We start from the raw sequence: 22055 nt of genomic DNA, 5'->3' as shown, positions 1-22055 counted from the left end.
ATTTTGTTGATTGTCTAGACTTAAGAAAGTGATAGAAAAAAATTCGAATAATGAAGATAAAACTTTAAAATGTATCTTGCATTTTCAAGGAGACGGAGAGACAGATCCTAAACATTTACCAGCACACCACTGACTACATCCTATTTTCACTATTTCTCCATGAGAATGGAGAAAGTAAGGTCACACCCAAGAACATATTTGGACTACCTGGACCTGGAACCCACCCTCTAAAGTGCTGTGGGTAAAGATAGAGAGCAAATACTTTAGACAAGGGTCCAGAAAGCACAAGGGTCCAGAAAGCAAGCAGACATTCTTATTGTGTATGGGGGGGGGCATATTAGTACCCCATTTAAAAAATGAGTCTTTCATAATATTTATGGCCAAAAATTATTTTTCTCATATCTAATTTGAACTACATTCTTTATCTACAACCACCTTGCCTCTCTTTGATTTCGGCATCTCTGCTCAATCATTCTTCACCAATCAAAATGTTCCTTGGTTCTCCTGCTGGCTTTAGACATACAGGTAATTCATTCTCTCTGTCTCTGTCTCTGTCCCTGTCTCTCTCTGTGTCTGTCTCTATCTTTTTCTCTCTCACTGTCTCTCTCTCTCTCTCCCCTGCTGGGCTATACAAACTTAACCTAAGTAATTATCCCTTCTCAGCAGTCTTATGGTGAAGGCATTGAATGTCACAGGGAATATCAAGCAGAGTTTGGGATTTGCTTCTGTAATTTTTGCCCATGCAATTAACAAAAAAGGCAGGATTATTGGTAAATTTAATGGTGAAATAAGATGGCAAGATAATTCATGTGGCTTTTTATATTTATTTAATTTAATTATTGAATGTAGTATTTTGAGGAGAATAAAGAAACAAAGAAGAAAAAAAAAGGTCAGGATCCCCAAACCACACTCACTATAAATGTTCTAATGACAGTACAGTGTCAATATTTTGCCATAATTAGAAGGCAAAAGTTTATTTTTATTGGTACTCAGCATAAATATGGACTTAGCAACAAAAATGTTTCTGAAATCATGAATTAAAAAACAAACTTTTAAAAAATTGATAAATGTAATTGTCTTTCAAAACAAGGTCAAACTGGGAAGGAGTAGATTATAAGGAGAAAGAGCAATGACCCGTGGAATCAAGAGACCTGGGTTCTAGCGCTGGCTCAGTTCCCGACTAGTTATGCAATCCTGAACAAGTATCCTCACGACTAAATGCCTCAGTTTCTTCACTTTTAAAATTAGAAGAGTGATTCCTAAAATTCCAGCTCTAACATTCTGTAAAATCTATAGGAATTTTCATGCCCTATTCCCCACCTTCTATACAATCTCTCTCAAGCAATTGATCAACAAGAATTCATAAAGTGATTGCTACATGCCAGATGTTTTGCTAGGCTTTCTGCCAGGGTGTGTCTTGAGCATGATCTGAACCCAAATCAATTAAAGTCAGTAAGCACATACGATGTGCCTATGTGTCAAGCACTATAGCTCAAAGGAAATAAAATACAGTTGAGTTGTTAAACCACACAATGGAAGTAGGTGAAATTCACACAGTCATTTCATTTTCACTTTGCATGGTATTTGCTTAATGTAAAAACCTCCCCATTCCCTGATCTTTTTCACTGTGCCCCCAGTGGAAAAGCATCCTACTGCTACAGAGCTACAGGGATACATAGTAATAACCTCTCTCTAAAGGCTTAGTATCTGAAACACTGAATTTTATGATTAAAAGAAAGAATTTTCTTACCATTTGTCTTCTGTTCTCAACCAGATTGATGCCAATAATTCCCAAGAAGGATCCAAAGCCAAGCTACAAGAACAACAACAACAAAAGGGGAAACCAGGTCAATATTTCAGCATGCTTAGCAGCCTGGTAAGGAATGTTTAACATTAAGTAACAAAGCTAATAATGCAGAAGTTTGAAAAACACTTTATGACAGCAAAAAGAGAAGGTCATCTCCATCTTATACTGGTCCAGAGGCAGGACAATTCAGGTTGGATTGGATCTCTGTGGGCCAGTCCTAGAAAATGACTAGGTATAGTTCTTACCTAAGGAACCTGCAGAAATTTGCATTCAAAATATAGTCTCCAGTTCATTCCAGATAAAACAGATTTTATATACACATATACATATGTATATGTGTGTGTGTGTGTGCACATCTGTGTATACCTATGTGCTAGTTTGTGTGCATGTATATGTATTTATGTGTATATATGAATATATTATTTATGTATATATAATATAAATATATTTATATATCATATGTAAATATGATATATTTTTCATTGTAAATAATGGAAAATGGTGATAATAATTAGCATTTATATAGCACTTTAAGATTTGCAAAGTACTTCATAAATATCTCATTTTAGTTCACAACCACCTTGGGAGGTAGGTGATATTATTAATCCCATTTTACCGATGAGGAAACTGAAGCAGTGGTTAAGTGATCTGCTCAGGGTTACACAGCTAGTAAGCGTCTGCAGACAGATTTTAACTCAGGTCTTCCTGACTCCAGGTCTAGCCCTCTATCCACTGGCATGTTACATATGAGCAGAGTAGGTAGTTCTTTTCTATGGTCTCATTTCAGGCACATGGACAGATGTGCTTATCTCTAAAATATATCACCCATAGGCATGCCTAAATTCTAACAACAGAAAGTAATTCCTTTGAGCTTGGGAGGGTTTTTAGAACTGAACTGCAATTTAATTATTCCTTTATGAAATGCAGAAAGGCACCTACTCTTCACCTTAGAGACTTAGAAAGTAGCCTTGGTCACTAAGAGATTAAGTGACTTGCCTAGGATTTCAAAGCCAATGTGTCTCCTAGGTAGAACATTAACTCAGCCATTCTAACTCTGAGGCCATTTCTCTACCCACCATGTCACTGATGCCTCTTTTCCTTTGAGTTAAGACATGGGTTCTTAACCTTTTTTTGCATCATGGACCCCTTTAGCAGCCTGGTGAAACCCTTTTCATATAATTTTGGAAGTGCATAAAATAAAATACGTAGGATTTCAAACACAATTATTAAACTATTTATTTATTTATTTAGGCAGTTAGGGTTAAGTGACTTGCCCAGGGTCACTAGCCCAGAGCTAGTAAGTGTCAAGTGTTTGGTCTGAGGTCAGATTTGAATTCAGGTCCTCCTGACTCCAGGGCCAGTGTTCTATCCATTATACCACCTAGCTGCCCCAAAACCTATATTTTTTAAAAAACAAAAATAATTCATGAACCTCAGGTAAAGACATAGTAATAAGGGATTGTATTTCCAGTTATTCACTAGAACTAAAATACAAATATGCTGCCAGGGAGGAGCAACATATTAATCCATTGTCACTCATTAATATCTTAACAGAAATTGGTTTATTGGTTATCTTGGAATGAGAAAAATAGAACCCTGAGGGAAAAAAGAAGTTTTGATGACTACAGAAAGGAATAAAAGGTTCAGAATTTGGGGTACTTCTTAGAAAGGTCAAGTTTGACAGGAGGATGCCAATGGTAGGCTATGAGTATTGGGAAAAGGACTATCTAAAGGAGAAGAAAGGATGTAAAAAATGTAGACAGGAAATAAACTTTGCCTACTTCCCAATTTTTCCAGGGCAGAAGAAGCTAAATCTAATGTTGCAGAGTGAGAATATGTTCATAAATGGTGAATTCTAAATGAAGTTGTGTGAGAAAATCTAACCACAGAATCTTATGAGAGGTCAAAAACTAGGATTTCAGTTTTAATTTTCTTTTAATTAAAAAATAGTCACAACCATGAATGCCTGTGATTGCAGGGTCCTTGCCTATCCTTTTGCCCAGGCCAAATACATTGCATACAGATAATGACATTGAGCATGTGTGAACTGTATCACAAACTGAGCCTAAGAGCTTCAAATCTAATTCTTCTAAGTGACCTCACTTACAGGTCCCTGGGAAGAAGCGTGTGGCTACAAGGCCTGAGATTGACATAGGGGTATATATTTCTGAAAAAATTCTGAATGTGTACACAGAGGTGCACATTCTTGGTTCAGTGATATGTAAAATAACGTAAGGAAAGTGATTTGAAGATGCCTTGTTGGGCAGCTTTAGTAAATGTGGGTCGAACCAGGGAGATTTGAAGAGCAACAAAACCCTACCTGCCTTTCATCACTCCTCAAATTCCACCATTAAAGTTCAATTTTAGTCTTGAAGGCAGAATTTCAGTCTTCAAAAGTCGCTATTAAGATGAAAATACACCTTGGGAGATAGAATATATGTGCTAACTAACACCTTAAAAGATATTTCTTAAAAAAATGAAGTCTTATAGTAAGAGGGGGCATCTAGGTGGCACAGTGAATAGAGTATTGGGCTGGGAACCAGGAAGACTCATCTTCCTGAGTTCAAATCTGGCCTCAGACACTTACTAGCTAGGTGACCCTAAGCAAGTCACTAAACCCTGTTTGCCTCAGTTCCTTGTCTGTAGAAGGAAAGGGTAAATCACTCCAGTATCTCTGCCAAGAAAACACCAAATGGGGTCATGACAAGTTGGACACAATTGAACAGCAATAACATAGTAAGAAGACTGGGGCAGCTAGTAGTACAGTAGATAGAGAACCAGGCTTAGAGTCAGGAAGATCTGAGTTCAAATGTAGCCTCAGAAACTAATCAATGTTGTAACCCTAGGCAAGTCACTTAACCCCCATTTGCCTCTGTTCCTTATTTATAAAATGCAAACAAACTGGAGAAGAAAATGGTGAAGCATTCTAGTATCTTTGCCAAGAAAATCCCACGGACAAAAGTTCCTGGGGTCATGTAGAGTTGAACACAACTGAGCAACCAAACAACAACAATAGTAAGAGGAAAGGGATAGGTTATTACTGAAAAAAGTAATCCAAAGATGTGAACAAATAGGTCTCACAAGAATTGCAAACTATAGGCAACCATATTAAAGAAAGTTATACTTGTTAATTATAAGAAATGCAAATCAAAACAATGTTGATGTTATACTTCTCACTCAGCAAGTTGGCAAAGATGATAAAAGATGGGAATAGTCAGTGCTGGAAGGATTATGGAAAGACAGGAACACTAATGCTCTGTTAGTGAAACTGTGAATTTGTCTAATCATTCTGGAAAAAATTCAAATTATTCAAAGAAAGTAATTAAAATGCTCATATTCTTTTTTCCCAGATACCCCACTATCACGTTAAATACAGAGCAAATCAATAATATAATGAAAGTTCCCATATACATCAAAATATTTATAGCAACTTTTTTATAGTAGCAAAGAATTGGAAACAAATAAAGGCCCATCAACTGGGGGATGGCTAGACAAATTGTGGTACAAGAATGTAATGGAATATTACTGCTAAAAGAAATGACAGATATGACATATATAAAGAAGTATGGGAAGATTTATATGAACCAATGCTAAGTGAATTAAGCAAGGGTAAGGTAGTAATATGCAAAATGATTACAATAATTTAAATGGAAAAACAAAAACAAAACAATTGAAATGGAATGTTGTAAAATTATAATGACTAATCTTCGTCCCCAAAGAAGAGATATAAGAAAGTTCATTCCTCCCTTCTTTGCTAAGGCAAAGGACTAGGATGTGGGGAAAATACAGATGTCAGAATTTTTTTAAGTGTTAGGTTTTTTGCTGAACTCATTTTTCCCCTTTCTTTTGTTTTTTTTTGTTAAAAATGCCTCTCGGAATAGTATAGCTGACATTTATAAAGCACTCTAAGTTTTTCAAAGTGCACTTCATAGATCTGTTTCATTTGATCCTTATGACATTTCTGTTAGGTTGGTGCCATTGTTATCCACATTTTACAAATGAGTAAACTGAGGTTTAGAAATGTGAAATTACCTATCCAGGGTCATATAGTTACATGTCTAGTAAGTGTCCAAGGTAGAACTTGATCCCAGTTCTTCCTTACTCTTAACTTTAGTGTTCCATCCTATATGCTATGCACCTTCTCTGAATATAAAATATATTCCTTTTAACCAAACTGTTATCTCTTGAGAGTCCCCAGTGTGGCCTAATGAATACTGCACTGGACCCAGAGCCTAGAAGATTTAAATATAAATGCCATCTGGTGACATGAAGTATGTATCTATGGGTATAGCTACATATTTCCACAATTCTTCCAATATTGACTATTCCCATCTTCTTTCATCTTTGCCAATTTGCTGGGTGAGAGGTAAAATGTCAAGTTGTTTTTGATTTGCATTTCTCTTATTGTTAGTAATTGTAGTATTCTCTCTGGGGCTCAGCTTCCCCAATTGTAAAATGAAGGAAATAATTCCTGTAGCACCTACCACACAGGATTACTATGAGAATGAAATGGAAAGTGCTTTGCAAATCTTAAAAAAGGCTAGAGAAATATTCAACCATTATCATTACAATGTAGCTCAAAATCTACGGAATATGATCTAAGTAACCCAAGTTATGAATGAAGTATTAGGAAAGAAGGGAACATGGAACAGAAATACAGGAACTAATTATTTGAAAGCAAATGCTCTGTGCTGGGAAGAAGGAGTCACTTGCTGACAGCCTCCCAGAATGAGTTTGCCTTGGTTTTCTATTTCCATAGCACTCATGATGAATACTGGTGTTAAGTTTTATCCAACAATTAACCACCTTCATGAAGAAGAAGGAATTTTCCAAAATTTTCTTTGTAAATTAAAAACCAAAACACTGAATTGGGAACTGGGAAACCTTGTACTGGAAAAGGGGCTAGAGTGGGAAACAGGAGAGACTGAATCTGAGACACTTCCTCTGGCACTCACCTTATGGCAATGGGCAAACCATGTGGCTTTTCTGAGCCTCACATGGCTCAATGATGGTAATGCCCATGGCACACAATTTCCAGGGTTACTGTGAGATTCAGATAAGGTAAAGTATATAAAGTGTTTTACAAGATTTAAAATGCTACATAAATGTCAGCTTTTTTTAATACTAGCTCAGATGCTGAACTTTCAGAGTGACTTTAGGCCAATCACTTAAATTCCTTGGCACCATTTTCCTCATTTTTAAAATAGGAAGGCTTCATGAAAGACCTCTAAGGTCCCCCTCAGTTCTAACAGTCTATGAGCAGACAAATATCTCATGCTATTTTTTAACTTTAATGTACATCAATACTTCAAGGAGCAATGATTTTTGTTTCCATGGGGACCCTTCACTGATGCATAGCAATCCTCTATGTCTTGGTATATGATCTGTGTGAGCTACTGAACAAAAAAGTAATCACCCTACCACTAGGCAGAGGCAGCTAGGTGGCTCCACAGATAGAACCTTGGACCTGAAGCCATGAAGACCTGAGTTCAAAGCCTGCCTCAAACATTTATAAACAGTATGATCCTAGTCAAGTCACTTCACCTCTGTCTGTTTTAGCTTCCTTAAAGGTAAAATGGGAATAATAATAGCACCTACTTCCCAGGAGTATAGTGAGGATCAAATGAGATCATAGTTATATAATACTTAGGATAGTGCCTAGCACATAGTAGGTGCTTAAGAAATACTTGTTCCCTCCCTCTCCACCAATTTACTAATGAAACAATCCAAAATTAGGACTTCTGAACAAGAATCCTGTAACAAATCCCCAAAGAATGGTCATCCACCTTCACTTGAAGATTTCTAGGTGGGGAAATGCAAGCAAACCATCCCACTTTTAGATTGCTCTAATTATTGGAAGTTTTCCCTTACATCAAACCAAAATTTATTTCTGCAATTTTTCTCCATTCTTCATGGTTCTGCCCTTTGGGGTCAAGTAGTATTAGTCTTTTCAATCAAGTCAACAAATATTAATTAAGCATTTACTATGTGTAAGGTATTGTGTTAGGTACTGGAGATATAGTCAATCTTCAAGTTATACTCCAAGCTGCAAATGTTCTACCACTTTACTTCTAATTCTTGAAATTAGTAATTCCCTTCACTATTCAGCTCAAGAGCCACCTTCTAATAGAGGCCTTTCCTAATTTTTTTTTGCTAAATGCTTCACAAATATTATTTCATTTGATCCTCACAACAACTCTGGAAGGTAGGTGCTTTATTAGTCACATTTTATAAATGAGGACACTGAGACAAATTGAGGCTAAATGACTTTCCCTGGGTCACTTAGCTAGTAAGCATACTTGAGGCTGGATTTAAACAAACCCTAGTGATAGAAATCTATTGTACCATCTATCTGCCTCCTGACAATGTCCCCCCAAAACCCAACCAAAAATTACTTTGTATGTGTGTTTATTTCCTTGTTTGTGCACATGTATTTTCTCTTCAGTAGAATGTGAACTCCTTGAAGAAAGGAACTGTTTTGCCTTTGCCTTTACACACACACACACACACACACATGCACATATAATTAATTATTACATATATAATTACTTTGCTTATATATGTATCTATATAATATACCTATTATATATATATTTAGCAATTCTTGCTTTCAAGGAGCTTCCATCCTACTAATTTCTCTTCCATGTGACAGCCCTTTAAATGCCTAAAGACAATTATCAAGTTCCATACTGAGTCTTGTCTTCCCCAGGCTAAATAGCCCTAGTATCTTTAATTCGTATGGCATTGCCTCTAGCCTTTCATCTTTCTGGTTGCCCTCCTTGGATAATCTCTAGCTTGGATAATCTAATTGTGGATAATCAATGTCCTTAAAATAGAGCACTCAGAAATTAACATAATACACCAGTGCAAAATACTATAAAACTAGCACTTCCCTAAGCAAGTATTATATGTCTCTCTTTATACAACCCAAGATTGCATTAAGGTGGGGGGGGGCATAGGGGAGGAGCTGGCTTCCATGTCATACTGTTGATTTATATTGAGCATTCAAGTTTACTAAAATCCTCAGATTACTCTTACATGAATTGATATGTAGCTATGTCTGCCCCAATACTGTAACTTGTTTTTTTTTAAATCAACCTCACAAGTAAAAGATTTTGTTTTTCTTCCTATTTGATTTCATTTTATTAGATTTGGCCATTTATTCTCACCACTCAAGATCTTTTGAGATCTGACTCTGCTAACCCTCTCAGCTTCCAGTCTGATCTATCTCTTGCCACTGGACCCAGATGGCTCCAGAGGAGAGGATAAGGTTGGTGGTTTTACACAGCCCTCCCTCACTTAAATCCAATTCATTTGCAAGTCATGGCATCACCTTCCTGAAGTCATGGTCTGCTTTGAGAATAAAGAACAAACAACAACCAAAAATTTAATAAACATGCCATCCTTGCCTTACCTAAATAGCCAATTAAATGACTGAAAAATTCAGGACCAAGGGCAGATCCTTTAGACACTCCACTACTAGAGACTTCCTTCCAAGAAAATATTAGGCTATTCTTTGTGTCTGGAGGACATTCAACCAGTTCTAGATCCTTCTAAGTTTATTCTCAACTAGACCACCTTACTCCTTGTCTACAAAAGCATTATGCAAGAATTTGTGAAATATCTTGCTGAAATCCAGGTATATTATATGTCTATATAGGAGTCAGGGGATGACAGTGAGAGCATTCCAGGCCACTTCTTCCAGTCCAAAGTCCATTTTCCTTGGTGAGAAATGAGAAGCAAAATACAGTTATCCCTTCCACCTTGTGGAGGGCAGGCAGCACTTAGGGGCACAGTGGCCCCCATGATAGGGAAAGTCCAAGTAAAAATTTTTGGCCGGCCCTTCATACCAAAGAAGTCTGAATTATTGTGGTACTAAAAGATAAAATATGTTGATAATAGATCCTATACATTTACTTTATGCATTTCTGAGTTTCTAGACTTTTTCTGTGTCATCTCCTGGCCTTTGTGTGTCATCTGCAGCTTCCAAAAAAATTCTAAAGAATTCCTATTTAATTTCTTATGCCAGTCTGTGGAAGGGCTAACTGTAGTCATTGAGTACAACTAGGTCCTGATTAGTGTGAATAATGAATCCCCTGAAGTGTCTGCATTATTTGAATTTGTGTGCATATTGCTGTTGCACTGGAAATAATTACCATATTTTACATAATTATCACTTAGAATAGTGTGAATTCATATACAGTATGGGCACTTCAGGGGATTCATTACTTGAACTAATCAGAATCTACTTATAGGGCTTTCTTTGCTTCTTTATCCGTGATCATCTACTCCAGACTTCAAAACAATGGTCCTAGTTCTTCTCTGATCTTCCTCTAGCTTCAACATAGTTTTGGTAAAAGAGTTCTTTCTGTGGTTGTCAGCATTCATCATTACCTTCAGCTCATTCTGAGCTTTAATGCTCCAGAGGCTACTAATAGCACTATCCCATGCTTTTGTGTTTATCCTCTGTCTCTCCCTCACTTGTTATCACTCATAAATTTATTTTGAAAATATAAGTTGCCCATATGATTGAAATGGAATATTATTGTGCTATAAGAAATGATGAGCAGGATGATTTCAGAAAAACCTGGAAACACTTACATAAACTGATACAGAGTGAAGTGAGCAGAACCAGGAGAACATTGTACATAGCAGCAGTAATATTGTACAATGAGCAACTGTGAATGACTGAGCTATTCTTAGCAATACAATGATCCAAGACAATCCCAAAGGACTCATGATGAAAAATGTTATCTGCCTCCAGAGAAAGAGTTGATGGCATCTGAATACAGACCAAAGCATGCTATTTTCTGCTTTCTTTATTTTTTGTTTGAGTTTTCTTCCACAAAATGACTAATATGGAAATATGTTTTGTATGTTTTAAATGCACATGTATAACCTATATCAGAATGCTTACATCTCGGGGGCAGGGGGGAAGGCAGGAGGAAGGACAGAATTTGGAATTCAAAACTTTAAAAAAAAAGAATGTTAAAAATTATTTTTACACGTAATTGGGGAAAATTTTTTTAAAGGAAGAAAATTTAAGTTGCCCAACACATATTTAGAAAGACATTGGTCCAATACTCAAGAGAAAATTTCAATTCATATTGTAATGCTGGCAATAGAATGCTTCCTGAAAACCCTTCAGTAAAACCCCAGTATAAACTTTAGCAAGCATGATATGTTATGGACCTAGGCATTAGGCATATTCTTTGAGTATAATACATGGTCTACAATCAATCAACAGTGTTCCATGAGTCTCCATTTCTAGCTTGCTAGAGCACACCAAAGCCACTTTACTGGCCCTGCCATTAAGAATAGGCTCATCTTTGTTCTAGGATAAGAAATGAGAGCAGAAAATCAGCACAGACACTTCAGTACAATTTTTTAAATATATAATTCTCCAATAGGACTCATTCTTTAACTATTTTTCAACAATAACTTCTGAAAGCCTGCTGAGGATTTTCCCATTTACAACACAGACATCATTTTCTTCCTAAGACCAGCTCATTACAATGAATTGCTGGCTTGTACACAGGAACTTTAATTAGTGTCCCACATAAGTCATTTAAATGACACATTTGTCAAGTCAATGAATACAGAGAATTCATTCTTTCCACGATTTAATTCCAAAAACATACTTTAAACAATCTTGTTCCATTTAGAATATTTTGATCCATTGCCAAAATATTTATATTTCTTAGAGAATCATATCTGCAATGATATTCTATTTATATTTTAATGTCATTAATAATTACTTATTAGGATAAATATTAAATAAATTAAATTTCTAAAGAAAAAATTCTAACTATTTGTTGATCCAATGTTTTTCCATGCACTTGCAGAAAAATCATGTATTTCTAAAACCGCAGAGGGAAAGCCTTTACTATTGGCAGCTTAGATCCTTGCCCTCTCTCTTCACAGCTGTACCCACACATTCACCTAAAGGATGTACTGAAAGATGCTTATGCCAGAGCATATCAAGAGAAGAACCTCTTATGGGATTCCCCAGTGCCTACATTCTGACTTCTGGCTAACAGTGGCAGCTGGCTATGCTCAAAAAAAAAATCTATAAACAAAGAAGTCATTTTTACAAGTTTCTTACAGTCAGGAAAACAACTAAAAGTAAGAGGCAAGGCATTCTCCAAAGCATTCCAACGGAGGAGCTGTGAAAAGAGGTGGAGAAGATATGTGACAGTGACCAATGTGAAAGGGAGAGTAGATTCCATTTTTTAAATTTTTTTTTTAACTAAACTGAGTTCAAATTGAGGACCTGTCACTGACTAGGGAACTTGGTCAAGTCACTTAACTTCTTGTCAGTCTCTTCTTCCTCATCTGTAAAATGGGGATAATAACAACACCAACCTCACAGGGTTTTTATAAGGATTAAATGCCCTTGGCAAACCTAAAAGTATATGTGTTAGCTATTTTTATTATTAAAACCATAGGGGTGACTCATCAAAGCTATGTTTGCTAAGGAAAAGGGATGATTAAGAGTTGAAGATATTCTGAGGAAATAAAGTTTAAAAAAAAAAGAAAACAAACCCTTACAATTAGAGGAATGGAAGAATGAATTATGAAGTGGAATTAACACCAAGCTGGGATTCTGAAGTCTGGGATTCTAGTTCCAGGTCCATTCCCTCCTTATCCTACCTATATGACCTTAAACCAGTCACTTCACTCCCTGAGTCCCAATATTTTCACATGTGAAATTAAGGGGTCAGACTAGATCATCCCTAAGGTTCTTTCTAGTTCTAAAATTCTATGCTTTTCCATGACCCAAAGTATCCATATTGACAATCTACATAGAACAAACTAGGCTAATTTAATTCATTTTAACTATGTCTACATAGTGCCAATCTCATGTCACCTTTCATTTCCAGATTGCCCTTAACATTTCTGAAAGAAAAATACTGTTCTGAAAGCAGGAACAGGAGGTATAAAAATCACGTACATTTCACTCTACTTCTTTCTTATTCTTAGGTTTAGTATATGTAGCACAATAGGTGATTTTGAAAGGGGAAACTAGGGCTCAGTAAATTTAAAAGTATACACTCACGACCTCACAGCCTCTAAGAAAACTCTACCTTTGGAAAGAACAAAACATAATGACAGGAAATGGAATTTACACAAGGAGATCTGGTAGAATTTTATTTATATTGGTTTATATTGTCAACCTAGATAATTCACCAAAGATGGGAAATTCAAGGTACATCAGTCAATGATAAATCAACCTTGAAATATTTTTAAGTGTCTCCTACTGCCAGGCACTGTGCTAGACATAGAGATACAAAGAAAAAATAAAATGGTCTCTGCCCTCAAGGAGCTTACATTCTATCAGAGAAAACCACATGTGCATATACACAAAATAAATACAAGGTAATCTCTGGTGAGAGGGAGGGGGTCAGCTGAAGGGATCAGGAAAGGTGTCACTTGGCATTTGGAGTAAACTTTAAGTTAGAGATTCTAAGAGGCAAAAGTATGCAAGGTAAGACATTATCATCACTCAGTATAGTCTAGAGTGAATTTAATCCAAGTTCTCTGTTTCTGTTGCAGAATGCTCTCCAGAGGTTGTGTCCAAGGATTGACTTGTTTGCCTTAGGGCATTGCCCCTGCTCCTACTACATACCTACTACAATGTACTACACTAGGGTTTGTTTGGTTTTTTCCCTCTTTCTGCTTCTGAAGTTCCCTCTGTCCGTGCAGCCCCCTACTCCCATTGGAGACTTCTTCACTGAACCACCATTTTGCAGAAGGGCCCAGGCCAGCCATCCTTCATTATTTTCTCATTGTTCTGCTTCTGACTCTCTGGGATTCACCACCATGCCCCTAGGCAGGTACCTGCCTATCCCCTTGTCAGCTCCCTTTTATGTGCTGTCTTCTCCTGTTAGACTATAAGCTCCTTGAGGGCAGTCTTTCTTTCTTTTTGCTTGTATTTGTTTCCCTGCCTATTAGCCCCATGCCTGGCACGTATAGTAAGCAATGCTTCTTGACTTGACTTGACCAGAATTTTTTCATAGTTGCAAGTGTATAAAGTGGATCATTCACCAAAGATGAGAGATTCAAGGTGCATTAGTCAATGATAAATCAACCTTGAAGGACAGAGGATAGATGATAAGAAACCAGGAGAGTTAGAGGAGGAAGCCAAGGGAGAGAGAAGGGCCATGGGGCCAATAAATTTACTTTGGCCTATCTATGCTACATAAATAATGTCTCCTTGGACACTGGCCTAGATGGAATTCCATGAAATGCCTTCCACTAAACTGTCTAGAGATAAGTGAATTGCTCTGGGACAGAGTTAAGATTTCAATGAATTCCATGATGAACCGAAATACCTGGAGACCCAAAAGCATCCTGATGGACTATGATAGTGGTATCAAATTCCAATAGGAACAGATCCCTGTGGGCTGCATATTACTTTAGAAAACCACAAGTTAACATTATCTGTGTTGTATTGTATCTTTATTTATTTTGTTAAACATTTCCTAATTATGTTTTAATCTGGTTCTGTAAAGGGAGCTTCTGGGCAGCAAGTTTTATACCTCTGGACTAGAACACTGGGCTGAATGTAGAAATATGGTAAAAGTCTTCTACTTGGATTTAAAAAAACTTCACAAGTTCAAGATGGGGAAGACATAGTTAGATCGCAGTTTGTCTTTAAATGATATGGGTATTTCAGTGGTATAAAAGTTTAATATGAGATTATGATGTGATGTGATATCTCCAAAAATCTAATGGGACCTTGGGTTGCATTAAGAAGCATAGCTATCAGAAATAAAGAGACTATCATCATGGTATATTCACTCTACTCTGGATCAGAACAAATCTGTAGTATTGGGTTCAATTGTGGACACCATATTTTGGGAAGGAAATTGATAAACTGTAGAATGTCCAGAGGAAGCCAATCAGACTGGTGAAGAACCTCAAATCCATGTCACATGAAGACAGAATGAAGGAACTGGGGATGATTAAACTAGAAGCAGCTAGGTGGTATAGTGGACAGAACACCAAACCTAGAGTTAGGAAAATTTAAATCCAAATCCAGCCTCAGATACTCACTAGTTGTTTGACTTTGGGCAAATCATTTAACCTCAGTTTGCCTCAGTTTCCTCAACTGTAAAATGGAGATAATATTCGGGTTGTTGTGATGGCAAAATTATATTTGGAAAGTACTTTGTAAACTGGAAAATGCAGGAATGCCCATCAATTGAAGAATGACTGAACGAGTTGTGATATATGATTGTGATGGAATACTACAGTGCTATAAGAAATGATGAGCTTAATGGTCTTAGAAAAACATGGAAAGACTTGCATGAAATAATGAAGAGTGAAATGAGCAGAACCAAGAGAACATTGCACATAATATCAGCAATATTATTTTCAGAATGACTTTGAGCAAATAAATTATTTTGACTATTATAAATACCCAAATTAACTATAAATGACATATGAAGAAAGATGCTGTCTGCATCCAGAAAAACTGATAGATAGATGTACAGAATATATATATATATATGTATATATATATCAACTTGGCATATATATATGTATATATATATATATTCTCTATGGCATCTCTAGGGCAGTTGGGGGTAGGAAGGAAGAAAAAAAAGGATTAAAAAAGAAATTTACATGATAATTTTGATGTATATTTCAAAGGAATAGGAAGTTGTGCATAGTAGATTTGCAATTTCATGAACAATCATCTTTTTTATTGTACTATGTTATGGAAATGCTTGTTTTATTCCACAAATTAAAAATAAAATATTTTTTTAAAAAGTAAAATACTTTGCAAACCTTAAACACTATATAAATGCTACTTATTATTATTGTTTTTATTATTATTATAGAAGACTCAAGGGGAACATGATAGCTGCCTTCAAGCATCTGGAAGGCAGTATTATAGAAAAGGGATTGTACTTGTTCTGTTAGATTTGAAGGTAGAAATGGGAGGAAGAGATAGCAGTTACAAAAAAAAAGAAATTTTAGGTTTCATATAAGGAAAAGAGCTACCCAAAAGTAAAAGGAGCTGCTTTGGGAGGTAGTGAATTTACTTTCACTGAAAGTCTTTAAGCTAAGATGGTATAAACACTTGTTGGGAATGTTGGAGAGAGCATCTGTTCAGGTATGTGTTGGACTAAATGGCCACTCAACCCTCCTTCTAACTCTGAAATTCTGTAATTTTGTAATAGAGGGGAGGGGGTGGTTTCTGTATCAACATCTGAAACTAGTATTACCCAGACACATGGGCTGGACCATAAGCTTTCTGTGATTTTAATTTCCAATTTCATAGCACAAAACAATTAGAAAAGGCTCTAAGAAATGTGAATTTTCCTTGTCCACACCACAAATGGCACCTTCTGGCACACCATCCCAAGCACACCTGTGCTGCACTCACAATAATTCCTGGATAGTAGCCTCCCACAGTCACATTCTCAGTTCTGGTCGTTGCTGCAAGGCCAATGGTCAGTATGAAGATGGATGCCACCAGCAGAGAGACAGCAAACCAAAGAGAAATCTGCTTTCTTTTTGCAAACTGCCCTGTGGAAGAGGTGAGGGGGAGAAAAAGCTGTTAAAAATAAAATAACATGGGTGCAAAGATAAATGTTTTAACAAACATGGTACATGTTCAAAGAGCTACGAATGTATTTCTCATATATATCTGCTAATGCAAAATAAACAGTTTGGGGGAAAGTTATCCAGAAGAGCTAGACCAACCATCTTAGGTTCATTTAAGAGGTCAAACAACACTATTGACTTAATAAAATAATGTAGTGCTGTGTTCTTTGTTCTAAAATGAAAGACTTTTGGTCAAAGCAGCAAACAAATATTAAGTAACTACTGTATGCAGTATACTATGCTAGGTGCTGGGGAAAATACAAGGATTAGACAAGACATGGTCTCTTCTTTCATGGAGTTCACATGACTTGTAAACATGAGTCAAGAGTTTTGGGAAGTAACTTCATCAGGCAAACCTTCAAACATAGGAAGCAAGACAAAATCATAAGTGAATACTTGGGCTATACTAGTTTGCAGGGACCTACTGAGGTAGAATCAGGCAGCGAGGTGATGTAGTAGATAGAGCACTGGGCTTGGAATTAGGAAGATTCGTCTTCCTGAGTTCAAATCCAACCTCAGACTTACTAGCTATGTGACCTTGGGGAAGTCATTTCACCCTGTTTGTCTGAGTTCCTCATAGCCTAAATGAGATGGAGAAGGAAATGGCAAACCACGGCAATATCTTTGCCAAGAAAACTCCAAATGGGGTTGTGAAGAGTTGAACATGACTGAACAATAATACTGAGTTACAATCAGGATCTTTGCCTTTTACTGCCACCAACCCAAGGTACGGGGGCTAAGGGTTTGCAGTATGTGGGCCAAATACAGTCTTCTGCCTATTTCTATATGACTGGAAAGCTAAGATGATTTTTATACTTTTAAATAAAGTTTTGTTGAAAAACAGGTGGCCTGAATTTGACCCTTGGACCATAGTTTGCTGACCCACTGGGCTACATCATCCAGAACACACACCCCTCCTCACAGTGAGTTATATAGCACACTTTCAAGCCAGTCTTTGAGGGTGTGATGGAAACTGCTTTTCTACAGGTAGCAAGACTACTTAAAGGTGCAAGCCCTATACAGGTAAGCAATTGTTAATAACAGAATCCAGTATTGTCCAACGTGGGAAACCATTTTTACTAGGGTCCTTCAATCTGAATACTTCTAGCCATCCAGCCTATTTCCAGACAATCAACAAGTTATCAGCACTTTTTTTACTATGTAGCAAGGAATAATTCACAAGCCCTGTATTCATATGACTTGGGCAAGTCACAATCTCTGAGTCTCCATTTCTTTATCTATAAAATGACAGGCTAAGATTATATGGGTTCTGAGTTTCCTTCCAATTCTAGATCTATGATCCTATGGTTCTTAGGTCCCCAATAAATCTATATGTTCTTTCTAGTGCTGGGGAATGTTCTCAGTTCAACTTTCCCTGGCCACCAGGTAATTCTATGTAGTTTGTGTCCTTGTCTTTCTCTTACAGTCTAGGTTAAATTATATTTCTCCAGCTACCCTAAAAGTATGTGTGTTTTCTGTTATCTAGCTTCTACTGCACTAGATAGATTCCATCTAAGACCCACTCTCCAATGAGAATTCTAGGTTCCTCTAGGTTTATGGTTCTTTAGATCCCCACACATTCAACACATTCAATCCCAATCTCTCTCTCTCTCTCTCTCTCTCTCTCTCTCTCTCTCTCTCTCTCTCTCCCTCTCTCTCTCTCTCTCTCTCTCTCTCTCTCTCTCTCTCTCTCTCTCTCTCTCTCTCTCTCTCTCTCTCTCTCCCCCTTCCTTTTCCTCCCCTCCCCTCAACATAAAGTTTTCTTGTTTTAAATGTTCCAAAGATACATGATTTCATCAGTATGCTCCTTCCAGGAAATTTTAATGATCTAGAATTTCATAGATGTTGGTCCTCCCTCCCTTCCTTCTCATCTAACAGGATTCTTGTCCATGTCTTCCCATAAAGCATCTACAAATTATCTACCCAACACAATAAAGACCTTCCTCTAAATCAGGGGCTTTTAATTTTGTTTTGAGTCATGGACCCTTTTGGCAGTCTGATGAAGCCTATGGACCCCATCTCAGAATAATATTTTTCAATGCACAAAATAAAATATATAGGATTAAAAAGGAAATTAATTATATTGAAAAAAAGATATGATTTTTTTCCTATCCGCTAATGAAATCTAACCAAGGGGTCCATGGACCCCAGATTAAGAATCCCATCTCTAAGTGTTTTAACAGTTTCTTAGGTAGCAGGGCAGCACTTGGACTGTCCATTTGTTATACTTTGCCCCTGCTCCAGGACTGGCTTACCCATTTTTCCACTCATATATTTCCTGGATAATGTCTTTTGCACCCCTCTTTACATCCAAGTTATTATTGGAAAGATACTGCAGATCATTTACATTCCCCATGCACCTCTCCAGTGACCTATGGACCATGTGAAATTTTGGTTCTCTGTTTCCATATGATTTGCAACCATATGGTATCACCATAAAAACAGAGAGAGAGAGAGAGAGAGAGAGAGAGAGAGAGAGAGAGAGAGATTGATTAAGTGACTTGCCCAGGGTCACACTCTCAGTATGTGTCAGGGGAAGGATATGAACCAGGGTCTTCTTGATTCTAATTCTTTATCCACTAAGTCATGTTGCCTGTCACACATACTAAAATACTCTCACATACAACACACATAGACACATACAAAATGCTTTTTAACTCAATTGAATTCAACAAGCATTTCTTGAATGCCTGCTCTATGGCAGACACCGTGCTAGGCAAAGGCAGAATTAAGATAGTTCTTGGCCTAACGAATCTTTCTTCTACCGAGTACTATATTATAATCAATCACTCACCTAGCATTTATTTTATTTTATTTTTGGCGGGGCTCGGCAATGGGGTTAAGTGACTTACCGAGGGTCACACAGCTAGTAAGTGCTATGTGTCTGAGGCTGGATTTGAACTCAGGTCCTCCTGAATATGGAGCCGGTGCTCTATCCACTGCAACACCTAGCTGCCCCTCATTTATTAAATACCCACTATGTGCTAGGCACAGGGGAACAATGACAAAAACTAAATTATCTCTGCCCTCAAGGAGCTTACATTCTACTGAAATTCAAACCATGCTGACTCTCTTCCTTCTCCCATACAAACTACAATGCCCTGTCCTCACCTTTCATGAGCTCTGTTCACTGAAATATCCATCATCTGGTGACTAACCTTCCAATGAAGAGCCTTTCCAGGTTTACCTAGGTTGGATCTCTTTATATCAACACACAATGGAAGGTCAATTATACTTAAAGACTTTCCAGTTTGGGAAACTTCAGTAGAACTCAGACTACATTGGCACAGCCTTCAGGAATGGAAAGTTACCTCCAAAGCATGATCATAGTATAATACTCAGTAGGTTGTAAATTTCTTGAGGGCAGGACTGTTTTCATTTTGTCTCTGTATCTGTAGTGTCTAGCCTGTGTTTTGCATTAAGTAGAGTAAGACTTTACAGAAATCACAGGATCATAGATTTAGAGATGGAAGGGTCCTTAAAGACCACCTAGCCTCAGTCTCTTAATTTTATAGATGGAAAAACTCAAGCCTAGAGAAATTAAGTGACTTGTCTGAGATATACAGATATTTAGTGACAGAGTTAGTTTGGGAACCTCAGTTTTCTGATTCCAAATACATTATTGTTTCCACTATACCTCAAAATCACAAACATCAGCATAATTGCATTAAAGATACCACATATTCATACAGAGGCTATTGTTGTTCAGGAGGATAAATAAGCAATACATCATGCACGATCTAAGAAAAAATTTATTTTCCCCTATAAGCTGTATCTAATTTATTTCAGCTTAATTTTAAAGCAAGTTATATGGTAGGCAAAATACTGTGTTCTCTCCTTATTATTATAAGACTTTTAATTTTGGAATTGTGACTTATTTCCCTTTATAATTTGAGGGGAAAATCTTTCATTTGAGTTATAACTACTTCTATCTACCAGAAATATATACACCTACACATCTAAAGTGCTTCATAGAGGGTTTAACAGCAAAGAGAAAAGAAGCTTAATTGACAAATATTCAAAAATAAATTAAATGAAAGCATAAATCAATAGGTAAAATCAAAATAACTTTTCTAATATAAGGAAAAAACATTCTATTTTTTAATCTAAATGACTTAACAAAGTCTTCTTCAGGAGTGACCATTTATTTCAGAAACAAGACAAAAACTGGTATAGTACATCTTCCCCAAGTCCCAGGCAAACTCCATTTTTCTTGCCCTTTGCTTATTCCCACACTTTGGTGCAATATTCCATAGGGATCTCTAACCTTGAATCAACTTCCCTCTACTCAACTACTGTGATGCCACCTCTGTTTCCTCTGTCAAATCCCTCTTCAGCATATGCTTCTTTTGAAAAATTCATCATGAGATACTCTCTATACATAAAAGCCCTAAGAATCAACTCAAGAACATAATGTGTTATTAATGCCTAATTACCCAAGGTGTAAGGGCACTGGATTTGGAGCAAGAGGACTTCAGTTTAAATCCCAGCTCTAGCTACTTACTACCCATGTGATACTGGCAATTCACTTTTATTCTCTAGGCATCAGTTTCCTCACCTGTAAAAAGAAGGAGGTCAAAGACAGAGGGAAAAACATCCTTAAATACAAGAAGATATTTATAGCAACACTTTTTGCAATGGTAAAGAACTGGAAATAAAATAGATGCTCATAAGTAGAAGAATGGCTAAACAGGTTATGGTAATATAAAATAAGGCATTACAAGAAATTAAGAATGTGATAGACACAAAGAAGCCCAGGAAGACTTATAGTAAGTATATAAGTAAGCAGAACCAGGAAAACATCATACACAATGATCACAAAAATGTAAATGGAAAGAACAAAAAGCTAACCTTGAATGTATAATCATCAAACTCTGCTCTGGAGAAGAGATGAGGAAATGTGTCTATCTCACTTCTTTGCAGAGGTAGGGTACTATGGGTATGGAACGATGCCTATAATGTCAGAATGACTTGATTTATTGGCTAGTTTTGCTAAACTGCTTTTTCCCCCTTTTTTATTCTTTGTTAAAAAAAAAGATAGTCCTCTGGATAGGGAAGGGGGCTATATATTTGATAAAAAAGGTATAAAAACAAAAGATATCCATGAAAATTGAATATTTGATATAAAAATGAAGGGGTTGGACCAAATGATGTCTAAATCTTTTCTGTTCTAATGTTCTACGAATGTATCCATATATAGATTAAACAGATGTTAGATTAACCATGGAAGCTGGAACTTTCCTTTGGTCCACAAATTCCTATGAATTTACTTCTCAAGTCATCCCCATACTGTTGCCCAGTGTTCTCCAGACCTAGAACATGAGAGCAATGAGCAAGAGCATGGGTTCCAATAAATATTTATTGACTGACTGGCTGATGGACATTAATTATTCCAACCATTAGCACAAGAATTGGTCACACACATTCCTGCCAACTTTTCTCTTTGTGATGCTCAATAGACCTTCTGCAGATTCTGGGTTCTATTGTCCATGTTGAATTTAGAATGTGAACCAGTCATATATGTTTAGTTGTAGGTTCTTAAGGTTAAAAATATAAACACCTTTCTGTTATTCAACAACCATTTCTTAAGTATCAACCATAGTCAAAATATTAGGCACCTTTGTATCCC

General features: G+C 36.7%; 1 protein-coding gene across 2 annotated transcripts in view; it reads right to left on the bottom strand.

The window, feature by feature from the left end:
* The window catches only part of LOC114046242 (transmembrane protein 255B-like), a 134328-nt gene that overhangs the window by 105071 nt on the left and 7202 nt on the right, over nucleotides 1-22055 (bottom strand). For both annotated transcript variants that reach the window (XM_027866501.1, XM_027866500.1), the window contains exons 2-3: nucleotides 16206-16348; nucleotides 1751-1813 (exon numbers count right to left, since the gene is read on the bottom strand). In XM_027866501.1, the coding sequence (XP_027722302.1) occupies nucleotides 1751-1813; nucleotides 16206-16348 (206 nt within the window). The remainder of the gene's footprint in view (nucleotides 1-1750; nucleotides 1814-16205; nucleotides 16349-22055) is intronic.

This window comes from Vombatus ursinus, unplaced genomic scaffold (assembly GCF_900497805.2).
Source record: "Vombatus ursinus unplaced genomic scaffold, bare-nosed wombat genome assembly UNPS02014781.1, whole genome shotgun sequence".
NCBI classification, from domain to species: Eukaryota; Metazoa; Chordata; class Mammalia; order Diprotodontia; family Vombatidae; genus Vombatus; species Vombatus ursinus.
The sequence above is the reverse complement of the archived record's forward strand: the minus strand, read 5'-3'. Positions and strand labels throughout refer to the sequence as shown.